General features: G+C 39.2%; 4 protein-coding genes across 6 annotated transcripts; 1 reads left to right on the top strand and 3 right to left on the bottom strand.

The window, feature by feature from the left end:
* The first annotated feature begins 720 nt into the window (after positions 1-720).
* Positions 721-3,698, top strand: LOC149035818 (uncharacterized). 2 transcript variants are annotated; one of them, XM_089192418.1, is made up of 6 exons: positions 721-1,064; positions 1,950-2,123; positions 2,271-2,389; positions 2,657-2,765; positions 2,964-3,073; positions 3,190-3,698. In XM_089192418.1, the coding sequence occupies exons 1-6, from the start codon at positions 1,062-1,064 to the stop codon at positions 3,338-3,340; spliced, it is 666 nt and encodes a 221-aa protein (XP_089048544.1). In that variant the 5' UTR covers positions 721-1,061; the 3' UTR covers positions 3,341-3,698. The 2 variants fall into 2 exon arrangements, with proteins under 2 accessions (XP_089048544.1, XP_089048545.1); XM_089192419.1 differs by lacking the exon at positions 721-1,064 and adding an exon at positions 1,766-1,863.
* Positions 1,495-8,951, bottom strand: LOC113670682 (uncharacterized). The gene is made up of 5 exons (XM_089192415.1): positions 8,364-8,951; positions 7,353-7,769; positions 4,705-6,787; positions 3,801-3,927; positions 1,495-1,795 (listed from the first exon to the last, which is right to left on the bottom strand). Exons 1-3 carry the CDS (start codon positions 8,542-8,544, stop codon positions 6,270-6,272), a joined length of 1,116 nt encoding a protein of 371 aa, XP_089048541.1. The 5' UTR covers positions 8,545-8,951; the 3' UTR covers positions 1,495-1,795; positions 3,801-3,927; positions 4,705-6,269.
* Positions 8,952-9,088: 137 nt separating this feature from the next.
* On the bottom strand, positions 9,089-15,070 carry LOC149035817 (uncharacterized). The gene is made up of 7 exons (XM_089192416.1): positions 14,550-15,070; positions 14,147-14,281; positions 13,607-13,757; positions 13,019-13,056; positions 12,751-12,785; positions 12,350-12,416; positions 9,089-11,717 (listed from the first exon to the last, which is right to left on the bottom strand). The coding sequence occupies exons 1-6, from the start codon at positions 14,859-14,861 to the stop codon at positions 12,350-12,352; spliced, it is 738 nt and encodes a 245-aa protein (XP_089048542.1). The 5' UTR covers positions 14,862-15,070; the 3' UTR covers positions 9,089-11,717.
* On the bottom strand, positions 14,941-17,499 carry LOC149035816 (rho GTPase-activating protein 42-like). Of its 2 annotated transcripts, none has more exons than XM_089192424.1 (6): positions 17,388-17,499; positions 17,090-17,151; positions 16,805-16,876; positions 16,161-16,262; positions 15,358-15,468; positions 14,941-15,082 (listed from the first exon to the last, which is right to left on the bottom strand). In XM_089192424.1, exons 1-6 carry the CDS (start codon positions 17,395-17,397, stop codon positions 15,068-15,070), a joined length of 372 nt encoding a protein of 123 aa, XP_089048550.1. In that variant the 5' UTR covers positions 17,398-17,499; the 3' UTR covers positions 14,941-15,067. The 2 variants fall into 2 exon arrangements, with proteins under 2 accessions (XP_089048550.1, XP_089048549.1); XM_089192423.1 differs by having other exon boundaries at positions 14,949-15,082; positions 15,331-15,468.
* Positions 17,500-18,305: the final 806 nt, after the last annotated feature.

Below are 18,305 nucleotides of genomic sequence, written 5' to 3'. Positions count from 1 at the left end.
TGTTCACAAGGGTCATTTAAAACACTTTCCTATGTAGTGAGTTATAAATTGTCCTATTAAGTAAAAAATTTATCTTTCTTCTTCATTATTCCCAAAGTTATTCATTTTAACCGCTGCTGCTAATATCGAACGCTAATTGAAACGGGAAGATGAGGTCATCAAGAGAGAGCATTGCGTAATGTTTTATAACATTCCTTTTCCGGCGGTTCAGGGATTCCAAATGCAGCTCAGGTGGAATTATGAGTAACTAACTTCCGCACACAGCCAGGTACCCGGATTTGATTAGATTCTTCTCGACTTTTTCTCCTTTTTCTCGTCCAGAAGAAAGCCTTATAGTACTTTCAGACGTAAATTTAGTTTCAATTACATTTGAACTTTATTTTTCTTCTTTTCACTGTTATTAATATCCTTCTTCGAGAATACACACCTGTACAATTTTTTTAATACCAAGTCCCGTGGGGCGGGGTTCCTTAGTCTATCAACGTCACGGATAACTGGTCACATGTCTGCACATGCGTAATCAGATTCGAACCTTGAAGCAGAGAAAATTGTAGCCGATCCTGCGAGTTGTTTAGGGTCGCGAATTTCCACGTGGACTCTGTGACCCCCTTCCGCAGTATGATTTTATTGTGTCAGCGGTCGTCCCACTTTAGTAATAAGTAACTAAGGGGAGCTCAACTTGGGGACTAGGGTTGAATCAGCTGTTAATTATAACCAGCGGCAAGAATCCCGCGTTATTACTTAAAGTCACGTCCCTATCAGGGCTCATTGGCCTTTCCTTGCTAACGAGATGTCATCCGAATTTTTTGCAACCCGGGCTACTAGCCTTAGCTGTAATCCAAATAGTTCTGGCAAACAATCTACGCTAGTTAAAAAGGAAATCGAGTTTCTTCATGCAAACCTCTGCGAGGTACGCGTTGATAGTGACTACGGTTACGGGTTTTTAGATGGGACAGAGGAACGGAAGGAAGATCTCATTGAGCAATTCACCACATTGAATTCTACATGTTTTGTGCGCTCCACAACAGAGGTCAAGGAAAGGTCGCGGAGATCATCCGAAAATGGTATTTTCAATCTTCTTTACTTTTTCTTTTGAGCATTTTAGGTTTGCAATTTTCGGGAATAGGAAAACGATTGCGCAAAACAGAGGACTAATACAGTCAAGGAAGGCCATGCCAGGGTTTTCATGTTTATATTACAAAATAACTTGACCTTTCGCTGCCTTTTATTTGTTAAAGGCGGAAATATGCTAGTCATTTATGGAGCCCAGATGCGACGTCCATATTTTAATGAAGAAATGAAAGCGAAATATTATGTCGCAACAGTTCAATAAAATTTAGCCATCAAGTGGCCAGGATTTTTATTTCGGTAATTATCCGAAGGCATTTACAGCATCCGTTCCACACGTGCGTTGACAGACTATTGCACAACTTCCACCGGTGAGAAAATGAGTACGAAGAAATGCTAAATCATCGTCATAAAAGTCAACAATCATTCACAGTTGTCAAGATTTAGCGACTATTTAATAAAGCGTTTTTCGTAGTCTAAAAATGATCACTTTTTTCTTTAACCTCGGCCCGAAAGGTTTTTAACAGTTTACACGGGTTTGGAAGAAAAGACAAGGCGCTGTGAAAAACATACGCGTGTGGACCAGATCTGTTTTGTTTGCACTCTTTTTTCTTTTTTTTTGAAAAACAAAGAAAGCAGCCCAAAATTATGAAAGCTTGAGTCTCCAGAAATCTTTAATTTAATTTAATTTCTGACTTGCTAGCCACTCTTCCTCCTGGCACTTTATCTGCAAAAGAAACACAGAAAATTAAAGAGGAGATCCCTAGTTTTGTAGATGGATGGTTAACTGATACGGTGAGCAGTACTGTATTCCAGTAACTATTTGAAAGGTTAATTTTGTATATCTTCAGTTGTTAAATTCGTTGTGCTTCTCTTTGCAGATCGTTGATGCTACACTGTGGAAACTAACAAAAATCTTTGCTGCTGAAAGTACCCTTTGTCAGTTGGTGAAACATGGGGCAAGTACCCGTAGATTGTGGATGGGCGAGAGGTTCCACGGAATTGAAAAAATTGTTATTCCAATGAATATCACTGGACATCACTGGACATTACTGGTAAGTCGAGGATGCTATTCATACTGTACATTTTTTTTTATAAAATAGTCGTCTCAAAAAATTTGTATTATATTCTTTAGATAAATTGAACATTGTACACATGACTCAGGACTTCGTTTTGACGACACAAAATAAATGTGTTCAAAGATTTTAGATAACAAGGAATCTATCCGTGTCTACATTGATCCTATTCATGGAAACAAACATCCAAATGAAATAACAGCAGCTTCCAATCCCAGCCTGTACAGACTTATAAATAACATAAGGTGAGTTTCTGTATTCCCAGCAAGACCCTGTGTTTCATTGTTGTGAGAGTTATTAATGGCCATTGTACTAGCCACATTGTTTTTATGATTTTTCAGCTATATATATATATATGAGTAATTTAGTGACTTCATGTAACATAAACTTAACTAAACCTAACTTAATTGATTCCATCAATCGCCAGGAATTAATATTGAGACAATGTTCATAACTCATTTTTGTAGCTATATCCAGTAGCATTTATGAAAATGGTTGCAATCTTTCTGTAGTGAGGCTGCTGACATCAAAACAGGCTGGAAAAGTAAAGAGTGGGCACGCCTCAAGCCACCCCATTTTCAGCAAACAGATGGATTCAACTGTGGAGTACTTATTTGTAAGGTAATCTTTAGAGTGGTATAAAGAATTAGATAAGTGAGCTCATAGGTACCAATTCCATCGATATCTTTGACATTAAACAGTCAAAACAATATGATGTCATTCCATAGCAGTTTTTAAAGAAACATAATCAGAATATTTACATTTTTACATCAACCAATCTTACATCATATATAATATAACTGCAAGATCTATTGTTAGTTTGCCAGGAACTTGTGTGATAACAGACCGATCACAAAGGTCAATGTTTCTATTGAGAGAATGAAGCTTCTATCCAACCTGTTTGGCAGTTGTTACGATGACATTTTGAGGTACAATAATTATGCCTTTCTTATCATTATAATCACCACTGTTTATTGTGTTTAATCCCAAAAATCAAATTGAGAATTAAGTAATTATTTTGAACTTTTACTTCACTTTTTGGCAGAGGAAGGGATGTTGTTGTTTGCAAGGTGTGTCAGATGGATGACAATGAAGACTGGCTTGGCTGCGATATATGTGGACAGTTCTTCCATGCTAGTTATTTAGCAGTGAACTTTGCCACAGCATTGCAAAATCCTTTCTTTTATTGTCCATGATCATACACTTAAAATACACACAAATAGCAACCTATCTGGGAGTCTTCTTTTCATTTTTAAAGTATGTGATGGAGTTGTGGCTCAGCTTGTTGAAATTTACATTCAAGGGAAAAAAATTGTGAGAAAGTGTATTTTCTAAAGTAAGCTATATAATTTCAATCATTTTTTCCCAAAGAATATGCAGGTGTACTGTTAAGAGACCAATCATTTAAGTCAGTTAAAATTTGACTGACTGAATGTGATCAGTAATACTTCTTTGTTATAGTCACAGCAAATGTTCCTTGATTTAGGCACTCATTTGCTGAGAAACTGATGAAATAGATATGTCATGTTCATTAAACATCTTTTTGGACAAAAACCATGGAACCAATATTTTCAGAAACTGTAATTGTAAAGAAAACAAGAAAGAACCAAAAGGCACACAAACAAGCAAAAGATAAAATACTAAACAAGAACTTACTGAAGAGAAAATTGAAGACACACTTCCAGAAGCTGGTGATAAAATGCCCTTTTTTACCCTGTACGTTCCAATCTGATTGATAAACCATTTACCAACCATTTACAAGACTAATGGCTGAAGTATTAACCTGTGAAAAATATTATGGAATTGGAGTTGATGATAAAATTTAGAAGGTCCGGTTCTAAATAATTCATATCCTTGTACTGTATGTTCGGGTATAACACGTTTGTCACTGGTTTGTGTATAAACACTTTCTTTCCTAATTTCAAAAGCAATTCCCAGTATCTAAGAGTTATTTGGTGGGGGACAGGGGGATGGGAACCCATGAGAATAGGGGATGGAGGTGTACTGGAGGCAAGAGGGGCAGGAACTGGGTAAAATTTTTAGCAAAATTGCATAAACTTTTGCAATGAAAATAAAACAGAGGCAAGAGCCATTTAATAAGGGTATGGGAATCAGGATGTTCAGACCCCTCTGTCCAACTCCCCCCTCCCTGCAGTAATTTGAAATCCAAGTTTTCCCAGCTCATGCGAACACACTTGAGTCCTCCCTTCACCAACTCAAACTGTTATTGTGAAGGACCTGCTCTTCACCATGACTAATTATTAATATGAAACCATTACATTTCCTTCTGCAATAAGCCAAGAATACCTTACTGGCCAGCTTCTAAAAGCTGCATATTTTTTACGATAATAATGCTTACTTGTTCTTAATTTTAACTGATGTAAACTACTAAGTTTTCAATGGGCCAGTAGACTGTTAAACAGACGAACCTATTCCTGATCTTAACGGCAAAGTATATATGGCCACCTTGGAAGCTCAGCTTTTTTACTGTATTAAAAATTATACACGGAAAAGTTCTGCAGTTTTCTAATAAAGCATTTCTTTTTACCCATGTACTTACCTCCTCTTTGAATCTGCCATTCAATTCACCTTTTTTTAACGTAAATTCTAACAAAATCCTGCAAGGTTTCAACTCCGGAACCCAACTGATCAGAGTAGAGTAATCAATTGTGATACCGCTGGTTGACTGCAGGCAGATCCTTGTCTATTATTACTAAAGTGAGACGACCGCTGACACGATAAAATCATACTGCGGAAGGGGGTCACAGAGTCTACGTGGGAATTCGCGCGCAGGATCGGCTACAATTTTCTCTGCTTCAAGGTTCGAATCTGATTACGCATGTGCAGACATGTGACCAGTTATCCGTGACGTTGATAGACTAAGGAACCCCGCCCCACGGGACTTGGTATTAAAAAAATTGTACAGGTGTGTATTCTCGAAGAAGGATATTAATAACAGTGAAAAGAAGAAAAATAAAGTTCAAATGTAATTGAAACTAAATTTACGTCTGAAAGTACTATAAGGCTTTCTTCTGGACGAGAAAAAGGAGAAAAAGTCGAGAAGAATCTAATCAAATCCGGGTACCTGGCTGTGTGCGGAAGTTAGTTACTCATAATTCCACCTGAGCTGCATTTGGAATCCCTGAACCGCCGGAAAAGGAATGTTATAAAACATTACGCAATGCTCTCTCTTGATGACCTCATCTTCCCGTTTCAATTAGCGTTCGATATTAGCAGCAGCGGTTAAAATGAATAACTTTGGGAATAATGAAGAAGAAAGATAAATTTTTTACTTAATAGGACAATTTATAACTCACTACATAGGAAAGTGTTTTAAATGACCCTTGTGAACAAAAAAGACGATTTTAGTGGCCTTGATATCCGAAAAAGGATTATTTTTTCATTCTAGGTCATGCTCTCTTGAGAAACTCGTCTTCCTGTTTCAATTAGCTTTCAGTTTCAGCAACAGCGGTAAATAGATAATTTTGGAAAACTACAAGACGCTTTCTATTGGCTCTGAATCACTCTATCACACCGGACAGCTGGTTTTATGACAGCCTTGAACAGGAAGAAGGAAGCGGAATACTTGAATAACCTCAGCATTTAGACGAGCCACAGGACTGGAGAACATGGATGAACTAAAAAAACGTAGAGACTGAAGGAAAACAATTGAAAAATAATTGAAAAATTTCTCTTATCGACTAGTTTGGGAGACCGTCCGCAGAAAGTTAGGAAGTTGCGGTCTCCCAAACGTGCATGCGCTGCTTGTGTGAATATTTATGTAAAAGGAGCATTCTGCGCAGGCTCTTTATTTCGTCACGCAACGAGATCTCCCCCTCTAATTTTGTTCCGGTATTGTTTTCAGACAGAACTGTGGAAGTTAGGCTAGAATATGGCGGGTATGGTAGTAGGTGTAATGGATACTTGCGCTAAAGTAATACAAAAATCATTTATTCCTCATTCGTCGATTATCTTGAGTGTGATTGACAAACCAATGATATTTCACTTTGCTGCAACACGTTCAAGAAGTAGATGGAAATTCAAAGAGTGAAATGATCGCATTAGCAGTCTGGTCGTATATCATAGATCAAAACCAGGAAAGGGAAAAGGAATATTTTTATCTGCTTAATCTTCCTCAACTTCCTCAGACATGAGCCTGATATAAACTCTGCCAGGACCCTTGTTCTTGTTTGCCTTGTTAGAAGGGGAAGTCCCGGCGTTGTACGAACTTCCTCCTTCCGCCGTGCCACCATTCTTACCATCACACTGCAACCAACACCCTTTGACACCACCCCCCGAATACCCTCCCCCACCTCCGGGCAACAAACCGGCAGCCCCTCCCCCACCAAAACCTCCACGACCCCTCTTCACATGGGGAAACTTATCATATACCATGTTTGCCACTCCACCATTTCCTCCAGCAACGAAGCTTACTCCACCCCAGCCTTCTTCGAAGCCGACTCCAGCGCTGTACATACCTCCTCCTGCACCTGCAATAACTTTGTGATGCCCAGTGGATTCACTGATGACCGTCTCGCTGCTGTCGCTGTAGTCTAAAAGTTTCCCGCCTTTACCCTCCTTGCCGCTGACACTGGAAGATGGCTCATCATTGGACCTGCCACCTTTCCCATCTGTCTGTCGAGCTATGAGAATATTACAAGATTAATCTTAAAGTTTAGCTGCCCAAGTAGTCACTTGTGATTGAGCAGACGGAATATCCAGGGTCAGGAGGTATATTACAGCCTAATACACAAAAATGTTGTGCATGGCTTCTTTCTGTAGCGAATTCGTAAGTGACTTCGGAACAGCTTTTATCCTGAAGGGCACTAAAAACGCCTCCAAGAGAAAATTCGCACAACACTTTAAGAAATCATTTAATCTAAGTGCCTTCTGCGTACATCGAAGTAAGAGGATTACAAATTGTGGGCTAGTTCCAAAATCATGTTTATCAGTAAATTTTCGATCTTATTGGGGAAGTAAAGCTTCGTTGAGTCAAACTGCTCTCCTCATTCCCTCGGACCAATAAGGACGTGATTGGAGCCTACCAACAACCTCTCTACCCATACATATTTTGATACGTAGCTAACTATTAGATTATTTGGAGCTTGATTGTGTGAGAACGACTTAAGCTTGTTCTGGCCCTCGTGTTTTTGTAGCTTTGTGACAATCGGCACAAAATCATTGTATAATAGGTGCATGCGTACTTACAAGCTTTTGGTATTCCACCACCACCCCCACCACCAGCTACAAGCAGCGGTTTACCATCCTCGTACACAACAAAGGTACCACCCCCTCCTCCCCCAGGACGGTGAGGGCCTAGAGAGTCACGGAAGCCCTCATTGCCGACCAAAATCTTTAGGATTCTTCCCTTGTATAGAAGGAATTTTCCTTTCACAATAGCTCCGTATCCTCCTCGCTTACGGTTACTTGAATTTCCGGCTAATATCCCGTCAGCCCCGGAGGCTCCTCTAGCTTCGATAGACCAGAGACCAGAAACTGGAATCGTCCAAAGTTGAATGCCCGGATGATGGGGGGAGACTTTGACCTCGTTTTTCAGTACGCCTTCGTACTTGAGTATAGATGGTCCAAAATTACCCACACCACCCTGGTTCGTCAGTACGCGAACTAAAATATAAAGAAAACTGCATGAGAATGGCTTGATTGAGGGAATTAGTAAAAATTAGGCCTCCCGGATGACCCAAATGACTTCTTGGAGAGCTAGACGAGAAATGTGTAGCATAAACCCCTATCTCAGACCCCCAGAGAGGCTCCAAAAGTCTGATGTAGATAGACCACGAGCCCCAAAATGCAATAGATCCAGTTGCAACCATCGCCTTTTAATGGGGGATTGGCAAGAATCGTACGCATCTTTTTCAGGGTTAGGACGATATTTAGATCACTAAGCCTGGTACACAATGACTTTTAATTTATTTGGCCACTTTCAGAGAGCAAGAACGCGCGCGCCACAGTTGTGACGTAACACACGAAACAAAGGCTGCGAACTTGTGAAAAATCAGTTTCTTTCCGGAAATAATTGCCACAAGAAACAACTGAAATGAAAAAAGTGCTAATTCCTTGGGTAATTGTCTTCAGAACAACGAAATCTTTCAGGAACAACTTGAAGCATTATGCTAAATGATGCCGTTGCTTAAACTACGAAAGGACGCAAAATGTTTGAGTACTGTAACTTCAAAATAAAATTTCAATTATCTAACGTACCTTCATTAAATGTTTTTTCCTTTTTGGAGTCGCTAGAGGAGTCCCCAGACGTTTTGAGGACTTTTAAAACTACAACAACAACTGCCACACAAACAACCACAACGACGATTAATCCAATCACCTTTTTTACTAACGCCTTATTTGAGACGTTTCCAGCTCGCACCGCCATCACAGCAGTCATTATACTCGGTTGTTGTCGTCTGGTCTAAGCCTTGGTGAATTTTCGTCATAATTGATTGACGCGCGCAATAAGATCTGTTACAAACAATTAATTAATAATTAATTAATTAATTACTTAGAGGCGTTTTATTTTGGTACTGGGTGGGGAAGGAATAAGAATAAGTAACTTTCTCGCCCAGCTTGACCACTCTTTACGCTGTCGGTGCACGGAAAAAAAGGCATCCCTGGGAAAAAGGCAGTAATTGCAGATCTGCATAATGTACAATGCATTGGAGAACTCATTGTGAAAGCAATCTCTTTCCCACAACCGATAGTGGGCTTGAGTCGCTAATATTTTCTCAGTTTTCAACTAATCAAATGGAAAGGGGTAATAATTTCTCTCAGGCGTTGTACATCCAATGCGCTGCATTCGAGAATCGAAGCTCAAGGATTACAAATTACACCACGAACACTAACATGAACCTTAATAAATTCCTAAACGACCGCGTCCTATACGAGATGCTAAACAAATCTGCACGAAAAAAGTCACCCAAAAGCAACCAAGATACTTTGTCCGGAAGTTTCGCCTTTTAATCTGAAGCGATTGTCTCTGAGATAGGTAAATACATTTACACTTACTACTTTTCTTCTTACAAAATCCGCAGACTAAAAAGTCCTTTACAGTCTCCTCTCACACTTCTAGTGTACAAACTGAACTGTTCTCTCTTATCAAATTAAATGTATTCACAGAACACGTACAGCACTAAAATACTACACCGTTAAATCCGTCATCGGGTTAAATAACTACATTATAATAAATTATGGGTACACCGACAGCCAAGGAATCATTGTTAAAATGTTTTTTTTTTTGCTGCCATGATACTGTAAGATCCTCAGGTTATACATATTTACAGTTAAACTTCCGAGTCTCTGGTGGCTTTAACCGATTACCTCCCGGAAGTGATTGAGAAGTCACTTCTCCTTACAATATCGGTACGCTACCAGGAAAAAAAGATAAAGAGAATACACGAACTGAGGGCTTAGGGCGCTATCGTAATAGAGCACCAAATTCTCCTAACTTATTGACAAGGAAATGTATAGGGAAGGGATAATTGCGACTCAGATCCAAGGAGGTAAAAGGTTGAGAAACCATTTGAATAGGGTAACACACTGTACAACAAGAATGCAAGCCCATATTTCCCCAGGATTTCCCAAATGAAAAGAAAAAACTATAATTTAACCAAAAAATAGAATTAAACACTGGTAGGATTATTTTCTTTCGCTCCACGAGATCCCTCGGTGAATCCTAGGGATACTTGAGACTATCCCTTGGGAAATCCCTCGAGATTTTAAGACTATGAGTTGTGTGTTCATATCACAATACGAAAACACCACGATGCGAGGTGTGAAGCCAGTCACCAATCGCTCGACATTGAAAGCTCGTGATTAGCTTTAAGATCTAAGAATCCCTGCAAAACTTTCGAGTGCATTTCAATAAAGTGTCGTAAACCAAGGCCAAAGTAATCAGGTGATTTAATCATAAAAAAAAAAATATCAGAGGGAGCCAAAGAAAACTTAAAGTAAAAACAAGCACTTTGCCTTAAGCGTAAGGAAACTAAACGGACAAAATCGCGATTGGCCTCAGCTTCGCATCTGGTCGACCGAGAGAGGGTGGAGAGAATTTCCAGAGAGTTTTGTAATCGGAAAAAACTAACTGAAAATTGTTCTAATAGGGATCTTAAGCAACACCACGGCGACAATAAAGTGGTAAAACAAATGGCTTAAACGTCATCAGCAGAAAACAAATGAGCTTTTCGAGATTAACGACCAGCATGGCAACGTCAATGGTTTTCTAAAGAACTGGAGTTCTTCCATCACAGACTAAGAGCAACCTCTACAGGTCTCTTCTGCAAAACAGCTCAATGTGTGCTGCTTCTACAACAGGTCGCACTACCTCAATTGATCTTTGCGAAGATCAGTTTAAATTCATGTGACTTGCTTAGGGGACAAAAATTATGGTCGCAGGGACAAAAGTTTTTTCAACGAATCTCAATTTGAAACGAAGGGAAGTGTCGTTTCAACTCGTCTTCGAAACGTTCTGCGGTGACCTGGGGTTGGCTAGTGACGGCGCTCAAACCTGATGGATAAACGTGACGCGTAAGGTACATTATGCATGTTTACACATTCAAGAGGGAAAAAACTCGACAAAAAAAAAAACACGTCAATTGTTAGGTGTCACCGTCATATTTGCCTAAGCTCCATATTTCGGGAACCCGAGTTCACGGAGTACCAAAAGAAAACAAGTCAAGCCTCTGACAATCGCTGGCTCAGACGTACTTAGGCAAAAACTAAGTAACTGAGCCACTCAATTAGATTGTAGAAAAAGAAACAAACAAACAAACAAACTGACGGAAGGTTTCCCTAATTTATCCGACATTCTCGTGACGAAGCCCAATTAAGGGCAACATAAGACGATAATATACGAATTTCTCTGTACGATAAAATAAACTGTACGTTCTCGATAGCAAAACAGACTAAACAAATTATCACACCGTGATAAAGATATCCTGTAAACTTATTCGCCACCAAGCCGCAGAATTTACCTGTCTCATTGCACTTTTATATTTCAGCCAACACAATTAAGTATTTTTTCACTTTCACATTAAACTTAGTGCTACTCCCCTCTCCTTCCGCCAAAAAGGTCCGTAATTTCAAATCGGCAGAACGAGAGTTTTTTTCCAGAGTTTTGCGGGCGAATGATGGCAAGAGCGGGGCAAATTCTGAGGCTGAAATCGTGCAGGGAGAGGAGGGGTTCTTTTCCACTCACGCGTGACCCGCGCTTAGCCATCTTTACTGGCTTGATTGAACCCGCAGAAAATTGCGTAAGCCAGTAATTGTCTTCTTTAGAGTCTGGAGCGAATGGATTGAAAACGAAAAAACACTCACCAAAGTAAAAAATGGCCCGCCTGTATTACTACCGAGAAAGTTCACTTTTAAGAAGAGCTTTCTGAATAAAATAACTGTTTCTCTGTCTGTGCAAGGTATTTATATTAAGATTCTTTTGTTTCTTTTGTGGTGGCAGCGTCTTCCTGTGATGCTTCTTTGTCCTTTTCAGTATCTTTCTCTTTTTTCACCTTTTCTTCCTTTTTCTCTTTATCTTTCTTGGCCCTCTTGGACGAATCTGCTGAGCGGCTACTGGAAAATAAAAATAAACGTTGTGTCTTCAGACAGTGGTACATATACGTGTTAGAACTGATCAAAAACTTACTTATCCTTATGTTATTGATGCATTTTCAAGAAAGTGGATGACAAGAAAGAAGAAAGTTTTCAAACTGAGAATTTTCATTCCAAGGCAGTCTTCGGGGTTATATCTTGAAATTAAAAAGTTCCAAAAACACAAAATGGCTAGGCACTGACAATACTGATACTTCTAGTGTCCAAGAAAAGGACCTGGAAATATTCAAGAGTTCTTTCGAAATAAGAAGATGTACAAGCAGTTTAGGCGTGTGTCGTATCAAAAAGAAATTTTAAATTCACGTCAAAGGTGAACCAGGATTGTACTGGTTTATCTTTACAACGTTATGTGATTGGTCCAGAAAACTTGCGGAGCCCATTCAACCAATCAGATGCAAAACCAAACTCATTTCCGTTTCTCCGCGCTTCAGGCTCTTTTTCCTTTTAATTAAGTCCCAGTCCTCATGAGCTCATTGCGATGTTAAATCTTTTTCCCATTGGCCGTTGTGATTGTTATGGTTTTAGCTTTACGACACTCAATTAAAATACACTTAGTTAAATAGAATTTCATTTCAATGCCATGAACTACTCACCTATCTGCGGCAGACCGTTTGGTTGTTGTCTTGACAGCTAGTTGGCCATCTTTTAAGTCTCTCACACCTGGCAGAATTAAGTCGACGCAGCATTATTTAACTTCACTTCGACAGAGGTGATAATTAAAATAAAACCCTCGGAGTACTTTAAATTGGGGCAGATACGTCAAATTACATTGAGTCAATCTGCTTAGTGTGACAACCAATTGCCTTTAGATCTAAGTAACGTAAGAGCTTTCAATAATCGTTTGGTAGGGTGGACCCATTCAAATGATGTAACAATAATGCGCAAAGGGACCAGGATGAATCAAGCCCAGAGAAAATTTACACAGATTGCAACTGAAGATCTTGGAAAATTTACGCTTATCATTGACCTACGCAGGGATGGAGAAATTTCTCACCTTGAAGCCACCTTACTTGAGTCGCCGGACCATAACTGGAAGAAAAATGAAGAAAAATAGTAATACATAAATAACACTTTAGTTTGAATATTTCCTTATCTTTCTTCAAACGAGTAAGCTGTGACTCAAAATGCAAAAGTAATAGCAGATGTATCTCCTCACCCTTTATCATTCTTAGCAGCAATTCTAAAGATAATAGCGGGCTTGGTAGAGAAGTCGATATGCGCGAAAGAGGAGTAAACTGATTTCAAACAACGTTAATGCAAACCTTGCTGATTTTAATAGCAGACGGGGCTCCAGGAAAACCTACCAAACAATAAAAAATAGTTTGAGTTTGAAAAACAAGAAAGAGCTGTGATATGATGTGACACGGGTGACAAAACATGAGTTGATACGGCATGACGTGAGTGGCGTGACAAAACATGGCATCGCCTGTCGGGCAAGACTGGAAAAAGATTGATGTATCGTGACAAAACCAAAACATTGTGTAACGTAAGGTGGGACATAACTGACTTGACACACCTTCAGCGACAACAATGTGCTATAATTTGAGTTGGTAGCTGGTAACTTATATCAGTGTCGAAAACACGCGATATCTTTCATAAGGCAGGCTTTGACATAAAGTGAAACACAAACATGAGAGACAGTCATAAATAAATCTGATCCCCAGGCAATAATAGAATAAAAGTAGAGAGTTCGTAGAAAGTTGGGCATCGCCATAATGCTGGCAACGTCCCATTCCAGCGGGATAATTGTTTTGGTGAGGATATTTTCTCCGCGTTTCTCTAACCAGCAAGAGGCCCTACAGAAGCTAAACACAAATTTCGTTTAAAGTTCACATATAAGCATCTTTTACCTGGCAGACACGTTTTAAAAGCCGACACATCACTAAATGGCCCTCTACCACATGCATTGATGGCCGCCACACGGAATTTATAAGCAGTCCCTGGTAGAAGTTCCTGTTTCTTTAAACTTTGTTCGGAGCTGCTTTCGACGTCAAGGTTTCCCTGAAAAAAGACAAACTACGTCAAAGAATGCTTTGCCCTTAGAAAAACAGCAAAAATTTGTAGGAAAATGTTTTTTTCTTCGAGCTGCATGAGGAAACCAAAAACTCAGCGGCCCGTGGAAGCGTTTTCTTTTAGTATCAGTTGAAAAGCGACGACCTCAACTGGCACAATGACACTTGCTCTTACCTCGATTTAAACTGTGATTAGCTCCCATGAGTGACCGAGACGGAATTTCCCCTTACAATATAGATACAATATAACGCAGGCAAGTGACGAAGATACAGAAACATATCAAATAGGGAATCGTTAATTGATCCCAACACCAAATTCTCTATAGTAACATCATAAGAACTGCATGGCAGACATTTTTGACTTGTATCAACACGTACCTCGTTACTTGTGCTGTCATTGGATAAATAGTAATGTGTGACCATCATGGAGATTCCCTTGACAATTCCCACATCATACCACTGATTTGAAGGCTGTAATTTCCTTGTATACGTTTGCTTGGCTGGCCTTTGTACCTGATCAGGTGAGTAAACACAACTGTTCTTTCAAGCATTCATAGATGTTTTACTCGTTAGTCAGAGGAAACACGATCGATTTTTAACTACATGGTAGAAAGTTCTATGTATCGTTTTCCCCCCGCGCATTTTCACCCATTGTAAAAGAGAAACTTCATTCCTAGCGAGTGAAAACGTTGTCAAATGGTGAAACCACGTGAGGTAATAACAATAAAAATACATATTATTATAAACTTTTGCCCGCTGCAGAACGTTAAGGTAATACTACCTTTGTTATTGTGGTGGATGTTATTGATCGATTAGTCGTCGCACTGACTCCACCATTTACAGTCGGTGTAAAAGCAGAGCTGACTTGAGACGGTTTGGTGCTGGCTGTTGCAGGCGATGTTGTCGTCATTTTGGCGGGAGAGGCCGCTGCGACAGTCGCAGCAGGTCTTGTAGATGACACCAGTGGAGACACAACTGCCACAGGAGTGCTACTGGACACTGATGTAGACACAAGAGGGGTCGACACTGCTGAAACCACCGGCGCCCCAGTCGCTGTGGTTGCTTTCACAATGCCGGCCGTTGACTTGACCATTCCCACAGTTGACACACTTGCCGCTCTAGACAACTGTGTCGAAGCAGGAGGCGCAGTGGATTGAGCAGATGTCACTCTTGCCACACTGACGGTAGAGAGGACTGGAGTTGGTGTTGAAACGGTTGCTATTGCTGTTGGGGCTGCAGGTTTGGTTGCGGGAGTACTGACTGATACTGCTGTCTTCAAGGGCTGCACACTTGATGTGACTACAGTAGTTGGACCTAGAGGAGAGGGGAGAGGGTACCTGTGTTATTTGTTTGGGTGTGTGCAGCATGCCTCTCAGAACCACTACCCCATCATACTCTATTCTGTGGCCAATTATCTACCCCATCTTAGTCCATTCTGGTGATGAAGTAACAACTTTTCAACCACAAACCTTCCCTTTTTTTTGGTCCCTACTTACTAGAAATTTCTTACACCCAGAACCTAGAAAATGTGCAACCCCCATAATGAGGATAAGGGCTCTTACCACTGTAACATTTCTGTTTATACTTACAGTTTCAACAAATTCAAACTTCTTCTTCTCATCGACCTCTTGAAGTTTGACAACATAATCAAGGGCAGACTGATGGAAAAGACGCTTCTCTGATTGAAGTAGTTGATCCGCCTATGCAAAAAAAAAAAAAAATAAGAAAAATACATCAAATATCCCTGATTAAATGCTACCATGAAAATAACTAAGTCAAGAATCTTGTGCACTCATGCCAAAAAAAATTCGCAAACTTATGTCCCCACTCTAGGTCCCCTGCTAGTTACTTGAAAGGTAAAAAGAGAAAGTCGGCTCTTGAGCCAAGGTGCTAAAGCTTATTCCAGTCTCCATAGAATGAAGCTGCTAGGGGCATTGCCTCACCGCTATGTAGGCTAGCAGTCCATCACATGTTACCACTGCCCCTTCCCCACCCCCACCTGCATTTTACTAGGCTTCACTGATACCTATTTGTACTCCTGGGTGGAGAGAGTCAAAGTGAGACTGAAGAATCTTGCTCAACCCTTAAATTCCAAAAAAGCGACCAAGAAAAAAATTCTCCTTACAATATCTATACAAAATCAAGCAGACAAGTGATGACAATTAAGAAATATTTTGAATTAAGGGTGTATTTGTTGATCTAATAAGTAAATCTCCAAACTGAAATCATAAGAATTGTATTGCAGACAGTAAGGAGAATTACTAAAGAGATCTTGGAAGAGAAAGGGTTAAAATCATAAGAGAGTGACCCCCACCTCTTAAACACACAAAAACACCAGCCTGTTGTGTATCCCAACATTTACTACTAGTAAAATTATCTAAATACTACAAACCTCACTCAGAATGGTTTCTTTCTTCTTGTAAGAAAGATTCAAGTAGTTCTGAACTGTTAAACAATATTCTTCTGTCTGCTTGTCAAATTTCTTTTTTTCCTCCTACAGAGAAATGTTAGTTTTTTTATGTGATGTAAAGTATAAATATATGATATAAAATACCTCAAACAAAGTAAAAAAGAGAAGGGAGAAACACTATTACACATGATCTGAACTTTAAGCCCTGAGTGACCAGCATCTAATTTCTCCTTACAATAATAGTGTTGAATCATTCATTTAAGATAATCAGCATTTAACAAATTATCACCAACCTAATGAGCTCTGATTGTTTAATGAATTCTTCTTGTCAGTAACCAAAGAAAATGTAAAGAGTACAGTATGAAGAATATAGATACTGATGTCAGAGTGTAAAGGTTTAACATAGTGTCTGCCTAATATCCTGAATCTCAAACTTAAGAGGGTGCTCAAAATTTAATTTCCTTATAAAATTCCAAAAGCTACCTCTGGTAAATTTAATGGCAACAAGCCATTTTTAAGGGGAAGTTGTAAAGCAGAATTCCACATTACCAGTCATTCTTTTGTCAAACCTTATGATTCACTTCAAATAATAATGTGAAACAAGAAACAAAGTACCAACAATATACCTTTGCTCCTCCAATCTGCTCTCTCCTAAATATCTCTAGCGGTACTATCAGCTGGGAATTTGCATGGTTTAACTAGAAGGAAAAAGTGCTCACTATATAACAATGAATCTTGAATATCTTGACCCAGAAGGAAGACCCACAAAGATGGGAAAAATGGGAAATATGAAGGAAATGAACAAAGACTTGGGAAATATCACTTTTTGTGGCCTGAGATTATTGATTTAAGATGATGATAATCATTACTATTATGATATTAATTGTCATACGAGAAGAAAACCATATTACCATTCTTTCTCGTTCATCTTCAACACTATTGATCATGCTAGCAAATTCCTTCAGCAAATCAGCTATAATGGAAAAAAAAAACAGTTTTTGAACAAAACTGCAGCAAATTTAAAACAAATGCATCATACTTTTGGGACCAAATTGTATATCATAGAATTCACTTTTTTAAAAAAGGATTACTAAATTTGTCAGGAAACTGGTGTCAAAGCAAGAGAAACTGCAATAATTATTGCCCAGACTGGAATTGGTGATTAACTGAGATAAGTGACTGATTGACCTTATTAAAGATTCAACTCACCAATAATCATCTCATCATCAGTCTCTACTTCACCAATGCATTCCAACCCAAAGCCATTCAGCACATTTGCAAAGCTACGTTGTGCTTTGGATAAATCTAGACAAGAGACGAATCGATGTTTGTACACAAAGAGGATACATTTCCTTGCCTAAGCCATATAGCTATCTACAAACCAGACAGATATGGACTCAGCCTCTTTACTTCTGAAATTTGTCAGCGGGAACAGATTGAGACTATTTGCATCTTGTACACCCTCTTGAATTGGGTCTGGGGTTTTCTTTTTTTTTGGTAGATGAGAGAACTTTTTGGTCAATAAAGTTTGTGATTCGTAATTGCATAATTCCCTGTTTCAGAAGGTTTCAAATTTATCTTATTGCCCCTTGAGTGGACAAAGGGACTATTTAAAATCCTCTTGACTAGTGTCATGATCCTAACTTCTGTCAACTAATTAAAAATGGCAAGCAAAGCTCTTTAGAGTGCCTCCATAGTGGTATTGCAATTTTTTTTCCTCTACAAGAAATTTCCACTTCACAGAAAGCATATCAAATGACCATCTATGATGTTGGACCTCTGGACAACCACAAAAAAAAAAAACTTCAAGGAAAAGAAGGATTGCATTGTTTAGGTTTTGAAATAATGTTAAGACCACTAAAGGTATTTTTGCATGTCAATAGAATCAAATGAAGGCAAAAAAATACTTTCAAAATTCGACAATGCCTTGAAAACAATCTAAAGTGAGGTCTGCTCCGAAGTGAAAGACTCATGTCAAAGCATACTGCTGAGCGGAAAAAAATAACGAGGCAAGGGACCTTAACTTCCTGATGGCAAAAGAGTCTGGTTTGGAGGAACACAAATAAAATTTCAAAACAATTTTAATTAGTATGAAAAATACAAAAATAGACCATTTGGTCAAGGAAA

Source organism: Pocillopora damicornis, chromosome 13, assembly GCF_964200805.1.
Source record: "Pocillopora damicornis chromosome 13, jaPocDami1.2, whole genome shotgun sequence".
NCBI classification, from domain to species: Eukaryota; Metazoa; Cnidaria; class Anthozoa; order Scleractinia; family Pocilloporidae; genus Pocillopora; species Pocillopora damicornis.
Note: the sequence above shows the minus strand (reverse complement) of the source record. Positions and strands in the feature narration are given on the sequence as shown.